The sequence below is a fragment of the Eschrichtius robustus genome, chromosome 20 (genome assembly GCF_028021215.1).
Source record: "Eschrichtius robustus isolate mEscRob2 chromosome 20, mEscRob2.pri, whole genome shotgun sequence".
Taxonomy (NCBI): domain Eukaryota; kingdom Metazoa; phylum Chordata; class Mammalia; order Artiodactyla; family Eschrichtiidae; genus Eschrichtius; species Eschrichtius robustus.
In genome coordinates, this window is record NC_090843.1 from 57,075,114 (window position 1) to 57,082,677 (window position 7,564).

Consider the following 7,564-nt stretch of genomic DNA (forward strand, 5'->3'; position numbering starts at 1 on the left):
TTGCGCTCGCGCCTGCGCCAACTTCCAGCTGGCGCTGGACCTGAGCTCCGGGGCGTACGCGCGCGCCCTCGCCCCTGTTGCGCGCGCGGTGTCACCTTGGGCGCGAGCGGGGCTGCGCGCGCACGGGTCCGGGAGCCGAGGGCCATTGAGTGGCGATGGCGGCGACGGCGAGTCCCGGGGCTTCTGGGGTGAACGGGAAGCCCCGTACCTCTCCTAAGTCCGTCAAGTTCCTGTTTGGGGGCCTGGCCGGGTAAGCTCAGGCCCCAGGGATGGGACAGGAGGAGGCAGGGACGGGTGCCAGGAACCGGGCCCTGTTCTTTGGGTGTGTTGCAGTGAACCGAGGTGACACGGGGTCATTGCTGTCCCCATCGTATTACGAGGTCCTTGATGGGCTGCTAGGATCTTTTCACCCATCGCAGGGCCCCTTCTGGGCTGCATACACGACCCCCACCAGGCCACCTGAGTTTCCCAACCCATTGCTTGGCTCTGCGGGGCTGTTTGGGGTTTCAGGTCATTGCATGGCTCCTGCTGGACTACGTGGAGTCCCAGGTCATGAATGCCCACCTCTCCTCCTTGGGTCGGACTGGATGCAGTCTCTGGGTCACTGCTTGACACCCTGGGAGCTGCATGGAACACTTTCATTGCATGGCCCCTACTGGACCGCTGGACTTTTCAGACCCATTGCTCTTGGTACACGCAGAGACTTTTGTACACATGCCCACCAGCCTCCTGAATATGTAGTCAATCGCATGGCAGGCCCTGCCCTTTGTGATCTCTTGTTGCTGGGCTCCAGGGGGCCTTGGTAGATCTGGGACACCTAGCCCTTGACTCCACCCCTGTCTTCCCCCAGGATGGGAGCTACAGTTTTTGTGCAGCCCCTGGACCTGGTGAAGAACCGGATGCAGCTGAGTGGGGAAGGAGCCAAGACACGAGAGTACAAAACCAGCTTCCATGCCCTCACCAGCATTCTGAGGGCAGAAGGGCTGAGGGGCATTTACACCGGGTACTGGGGCCAAAGGATGGGGGTAGGGTGTGGGTTGACAGGTCTAGACTTTGGCTTGATGCACTGACCCCTTCGCTCCCCAGGCTGTCAGCTGGCCTGCTGCGCCAGGCCACCTATACCACTACTCGCCTTGGTATCTATACTGTGCTGTTTGAGCGCCTGACTGGGGCTGATGGTACACCCCCTGGCTTTCTGCTGAAGGCCCTGATTGGCATGACTGCAGGTGCAACTGGTGCCTTTGTGGGAACACCAGCTGAGGTGGCTCTTATCCGCATGACCGCTGATGGCCGGTGAGTTCCAGGTCTGAGCCTGCCCCCAGCCCCATTCCCTGGAATCTAGAATGAAAGAACTGATTTCTTATTCTAGACCTAGAGCACAGCATTCACCTGTTCACAGCATTCTGGCTTTCCTTTCTTTGCTCCTGTGGGGGCAGGGTGGTCTATCCCAAACTTGGCCTCTCCCTACCTTCCCACCAGGCTTCCAGCTGACCAGCGCCGTGGCTACAAAAACGTGTTTAATGCCCTGATTCGAATTGTCCGGGAAGAGGGCGTCCCCACACTTTGGAGGGTGAGTGAAGGGGCTGGAGACTGGGGATGTGGGGTCAGGTCCTGGACATTTCTGACTTCTCCCCCATCCCACCCACCCCAGGGCTGCATCCCTACCATGGCTCGGGCCGTCGTCGTCAATGCCGCCCAGCTCGCCTCCTACTCCCAGTCCAAGCAGTTTTTACTGGACTCAGGTGAGACCCCGAGCTGGGCCCTCAGCTCCCAGCCTAGCCTGGGCCAGCTGTGAGCTGACTGCCACCCCCTGCTCTGCCTCCTCCAGGCTACTTCTCTGACAACATCCTGTGCCACTTCTGTGCCAGCATGATCAGCGGCCTGGTCACCACTGCTGCCTCTATGCCTGTGGACATTGTCAAGACCCGGTGAGTATGCAGACCTGGGCCTGAAGACGGACGGGAGAGCCCCCTTTATGTCTCTCATGCCCCTGCCTCCTCTCCTTCAGGATCCAGAACATGCGAATGATTGACGGGAAGCCGGAATACAAGAACGGGCTGGTGAGGAAGCAGGGCTAGGGGCTTGGGCTGCAGGATTGGATGCCCTGGGAGTGGGGGTGGGGGATAGCTGGGTAAGAGGAAGAGGGTCCCAGAGGCCAGGTCCCAGCCTCAGTGCCGTGCCTGCCTGACTGTCTAGGATGTGCTGGTGAAGGTCGTCCGCTACGAGGGCTTCTTCAGTCTGTGGAAGGGCTTTACACCATACTATGCCCGCCTGGGTCCCCACACTGTCCTCACTTTCATCTTCTTGGAGCAGATGAACAAGGCCTACAAGCGTCTCTTCCTCAGTGGCTGAGGCGAGCGAGGGGCCTGGAGCCGCTGTGCCGGGGCTCCCACTCGCCCGCTGCTCCTACAGTCAGTGTGCCCCCCAGGGGACCTAGACTCTGCTGTCCTGGGCCCCTCTATTTATTTTCCCTCCACAGTATGGTTCCCTCCTCTGTGATAAAGGACTTTTGGTCTGTCCTGCCCCTGCTCCAGCTCGCCCTCCTTGTCCTAATCATCATGATCTCTCTGTCCCTGCCTATGCCTTGCACGGAGGTGGAAAGCTCCCTGCAGATTTCTGGCCTCCTCTTGGGTATTAGTTTCAGGGCACATAGTACAGCAGAGGCCCCCCTTCTCAGTGGGGAAACCAAGGCAGAGCTGAGGGAACAGGAGAGAGCCGAAGCTGTCAAGATGATCAAAGGTCTGCAGTGGGAGGACATGGCCCGCCCTTCCTCCCTCTCACTGAGGACGTAATCAATAAATTGGATTGATGACACCACCCCCAAATCTGGAGAGTTGTGGGCGCAGGAGGGGGAGGAGACTGGACAAAGAAGCGGATGCCCCTGGAGAACAGGAACTGGAGTTTTTAAGAAAAATTATTAAAGAAAAAGTATCCGCTGTTTTTATGCAAATGTTATGTAAATCAGTCATGTCGCAGCAGCTGAAGGGTGAGAAAAACCCAAACTCCAGGCCCTGCGGGTTGCTTCCCAGCCCCTCGCTCAAGAATGCAACAGACGCCCAGGTCATCTCATGTAATCCCCAGGAAAAACCCTCTGGGGTCTGGTGACTGTTTCCGCAGCCTGAAGAGGGAGGGAATAGAGTCTGAGAGGGGAAGGCTGACCTGTCGGGGGCAGAGTGGGCACGGAGCCGGGCCCCCAGAGCCTGGAGGCTTGATGTGGGCTGTAGGCTGGGGAGAGTGACTGCCTTCTCCATTTCTTTAGGAGATGTGAGACTCCCAGGCCCTGCCCTCAAGGAGCTTAGGAACCTCTTGGGGCATAAAAGGGCATAGGAAGGTCAATTGGAAGGAGGGCTGGGCTGCACGAGGCCCGAAGGCTTCTCCAGAGCCAGGCCAGGGGACAGGCAGGCCAGGGGACAGGCAGCCGGCAGGTGGGAACTGTCGCCTTGGCAGAACCTCGTCAGTGGAAGTTGAGTTCAGCAGCCTGGCGGTGCAGTTGGGCCCTCCCATCTCTGCCTCTTTTCTTACCCTCTCCATGCACATGCTGGCCTGGGCCACAGGGGCTGCTTTGAGACACTTGAAGCCTGGACCTTGTCCTTAAGGAGTGCTAAGTCCAGAGGGGAGGATGACAGGGAAACTGGGAGTCAGCAACAGACTGTTGCAGGGTGATGTGGGGCACCCGCGCCAGCCTGGGCGAGGAGAGACGGTGCACAGTACCCGACTGGCCAGGGAAGTGGGGAGGGGCAGCACCCCTGGCCCACTGAGAGCAAAGGCTTAGAGGAGAAACGCTGGGGAGCAGGTGATCTCTGCAAAGTTTGTAATAACTGGAGCACAGGCTGTGAAGTGTCTGCTGTGGGAGGGGAAACCTCACTGTTAGATGGGTTGGTGCACGGAAGTCCTCGATCGCCAAGCTCAGGAGTTGTTCTCTATATCGGAAAGAGTTCAGAGCAGGAGAAAGATGCGGTCAGGGTTGCAGGTTAGGAGGATTCTTCCTGCACCGTCTGGAGGAAGGGGTCTCCGTGGAGCCAGAAAGGCTCAGCCCTCACTCCCATTCTCTGGGCCCTAAGTGTTGGCTTGGGCTGGAGGCAGGAGAGAAAGCCCTACCCAACGTGGTCAGGTGAATGGCAGAATCCATGGCACCAGAGGAGAGAACTGGGCTCCATCTGCCTACCTCCTGGCTTGACAGCAGGAAACCGAGAGTAGTTCAGTAAAACCCACCAAGATGGCACTCACTGCCAGGCCCTCCCCTCCCCAGTCCTGCTGCCCCGGGCAGAGCAGGAGAGCTGCGTTTCTGAGGCCACAGGTGCCAGGAGGCACCCACCTGTCCTCCTAGTACTGCAGGTTGCAGGCAGATAGCCTCAGTAGTACCACTGAGCTCCCAGGAAACTTCTGGATCTTGAGCTGGAACTTGCTTGTGGTTGGCCTGGTGGGTGGTTACCCTTGGAGGAGGGAAAAGGCACCCCAGGCAGGGGAAGTGCAGGCCAAGACTAGAGCTTTTGGGAGTGAGCAGTGCAACTAGGGTGGGGCAGCTGGGGCCTTGGGAATACTGGTGACGGTGCCCCAGCCTCGTTTCTCTCTCCAAAAGAACGAACATTTTATTTTTAAATTATTTTTATGATACAAATAATATATGATGGTGGAAAGCCAGAAAATGCTAAGCAGATGAATAGAAAATAAAACCACCTGTATTTATACCATCCAGAGACAATCAGGGCTCACATCTTGACATCTCTTCCCAAGTTTCCTTCAATACACGGATACATGTGGGAACCGTGCTATATTGTTTGTTGTTTGCTTTTTCCTAAAACTTCCCCAAAGTGATGGTAGTAACCTAGTGGTCTGGGAACCCCGCTGTCCATGCAGCATCAGGAGCTCTCTTTGTTCTGTGACCCACCCAACGCCTCCATCTCACTACCTCTCCAGATATGCTGGGTCTGGGATTGTGTGCCCGGGGTGGGCAGAGGAGGCTCCTGACAAAGAAGCAGTAATGAAGCCCTCCCCCGACCCTGTAGTCTGTACCCACCCGCCCCCAGCTAGATCCCAATAGGAAAGCCCATCAGAGCCTCTCTCGAGGTCCCCAAACCACCCCCCCTCAGAGGCTGTGGCCAGAGTAGCTAACGCCCACTGTCCCTAGCAGGTCCTGCCCACGACCCATGCTCAGGGCTGAGGGCCGCCGTCCTGCCAGCAGAGGCCCCACACGGCCATTAGGCCGCACCCACAGGAAGAGGCTAGAGCGGAAAGTGGGGAGCGAGCCTTGGAGGAAAAGCAGCCAGGCCCGGGCCACTGTCACTTGCCTTCCCCTCTGCAGCTCTAGATGTGAGGTGTGCGTGACTGTGGCCAGGGCCTGTGGTTTCACGTGCTGGACCCAGAACAGCAGCAGGATGAGGACCACAGAGGCAAAGAGGAGCCAGAGGAGACCCAAGATATAGAAGCCCAGGAAGAGGCAGCAGAAGTCAGAGTTGAGGATAGGGTCGTTTCTGGAACTCTCCGCATTCCACTGAGCCACCCCCTGGGCCTTCAGGAGGTTGACAAATTCAGAGATGGTGGCTGTGGTGGATTCTAAGATAGTGGGAAGTGAAGTGGGTTCTGTGGAGGTTAAGGATATGGTGGGTTCTGAGGTCTCGCTTGTGGGCTCCGAGGTGCTCGGGGCTGTGGGCTCTGGGGTGCTCTGGGCTGTGGGCTCTGGGGTGCTCGGGGCTGTGGGCTCTGGGGTGCTCTGGGCTGTGGGCTCTGGGGTGCTCGGGGCTGTGGGCTCTGGGGTGCTCGGTGCTGTGGGCTCTGGGGTGCTCTGGGCTGTGGGCTCTGAGGTGCTCGGGGCTGTGGGCTCTGGGGTGCTCTGGGCTGTGGGCTCTGGGGTGCTCGGGGCTGTGGGCTCTGGGGTGCTCGGGGCTGTGGGCTCTGGGGTGGGTTTTAGAGTTTTGGAGAATGTGATGGGTCCTGTAGAAATTCGGAACGTGGTCTGTTCCTTAGTTGGAGGCAAGGAGGACACTTGGGGGCCTAGCGGAGCAGTCGGCACTGAGTAAAGCAGGCCCCAGTGGGTGGTGTGGGCGCTGGTGTGGGTAGAGAAGCTGCCCGCAGCCCTTGTGGTAGGCACCTCGTCATCCTCTTCGTAGACATCGTAGTCTATGCTGTCCCTGTCGCCAGGGGTGTGGCAGCCCTCCCCTGAGTAGGTGTAGACAAACGTGTTGGGCAAGTTGACACACCCCACGCTCGTCACGTTGGGGGTCATGGCCTTGGCGTCCACACCCTCCTTCCATATGTACACGTTGTTGGCATTGTCCTGCAGCCAGCGGCTGAAATAGAGGATCCCGCAGTCACAGAACCAGGTGTTGTCGTGGAAAAAAGAAAAAGGCAGGAGGAGGTCCCCAAAGAAGCCCTTTGGTATTGTGCGCAGCAAGTTCCGCTGGAGGTAGAGGGTGTCAAGTTCCTCCAACCCATCCAGGAACCCAGGGGGCAGCTCACTCAACCCGTTTTCAGCCAGGTTGAGCTTCTTCAGCTTGGGCGTGGGCTGCAGGAGCCGCGGGGGCAGAGTCTTCAGCTTGTTGCCACGCAAGTAGAGCTCATGGAGGTGGCTCAGGCCATCCAGGGCATCAGGAGACACTGAGGCCAGCTCGTTGAAGGAGACGTCCAGGGTATAGAGTGCCGGCAGCGCCCGTCCCAACAAGGGCAGGCTTCTCAGCGTATTGTGGGATATAATCAGGGTCTCCAGCCGGGGCAGCGTCGCGTCAGTCTGCAGGCTGGTCAGCTGGCTCTTCTCCAGGTGCAGCTGAGTGAGGTGAGTCAGATTCACCATGGACACCATGGAGAAGGTGCCCAGAGGGTTCCCACCCAGGCGGAGGATGTTGGTTTCTGCTTGCAGATCTGGAGGCGGTGCCTTCAGACCCTTATTTTCACAGTTCATTTCCACCTCGCTGACCACTTTGCTGATGCCACAGATCGGGTGGGAGTGTGAAGGGCTTGGCAGCAGGAGCAGCAAGAGGAAGAGAGGCATGGGGACCTGTGGGCAAGGGGGGCTTGAGTGGGCACCCCTCCACCCCCCGGCAGTATTCCTCCAGGCCCTAGCCCGCACTGCAGCTTCCAGGATCCCTTCCAGAAACTCAGCTCCCACACCTCCCTGCCTCCACTCCCCTCTCCTCCCCTTGCCCCCCAAAGCCTAAACTGCTAGCTCCAGGTCCTTGGCTGGTATCCGTCCCTCAGGCCCCCTCCTCCCCCTGCCCCAGCTTACAGGCCAGCAGAAAGACCTCCGGAGCCACAGAGCTTCTTTCAGGGTGTGACTTGGTCCTTCTCTCTTCCAGCTCCAGGGAGGGCCTGGTCAGCGGCAGGAAGGGGGTGGAGATGGGGAGGAAATGCCAGCCTGATAGGGGCTCCGGGGACCCGGGGAACGGTCTCCCTCCCGGACACAGGCCTTTATCACCTCCTTCCACAACCTTCCCCAAGCCCTCCTTTTGGTCCCGCTCTTGCCTACTGTCCTTCTACACCAGGAGATTGGGAGTGGACTCCAGCCACCACTCTCTTCCAGCTTTTAAAAAAACCTTTCCAGCTGCCCCTCTCATTTCCCCTTCACAGCTGC

The 7,564-nt window shown here is 58.6% G+C and overlaps 2 protein-coding genes across 2 annotated transcripts; one reads left to right on the forward strand and one right to left on the reverse strand.

Annotated features, from left to right (window-relative positions):
- The first annotated feature begins 2 nt into the window (after positions 1-2).
- SLC25A11 (solute carrier family 25 member 11) lies at positions 3-2,950 on the forward strand. Its single transcript, XM_068530024.1, has 8 exons — positions 3-250; positions 851-1,003; positions 1,087-1,293; positions 1,480-1,570; positions 1,652-1,742; positions 1,829-1,928; positions 2,009-2,060; positions 2,197-2,950. The coding sequence occupies exons 1-8, from the start codon at positions 156-158 to the stop codon at positions 2,350-2,352; spliced, it is 945 nt and encodes a 314-aa protein (XP_068386125.1). The 5' UTR covers positions 3-155; the 3' UTR covers positions 2,353-2,950.
- A 2,136-nt stretch (positions 2,951-5,086) lies between these two features.
- GP1BA (glycoprotein Ib platelet subunit alpha) lies at positions 5,087-7,263 on the reverse strand. Its single transcript, XM_068530812.1, has 2 exons — positions 7,220-7,263; positions 5,087-6,991 (listed from the first exon to the last, which is right to left on the reverse strand). The coding sequence occupies exon 2, from the start codon at positions 6,983-6,985 to the stop codon at positions 5,087-5,089; it is 1,899 nt and encodes a 632-aa protein (XP_068386913.1). The 5' UTR covers positions 6,986-6,991; positions 7,220-7,263.
- Positions 7,264-7,564: the final 301 nt, after the last annotated feature.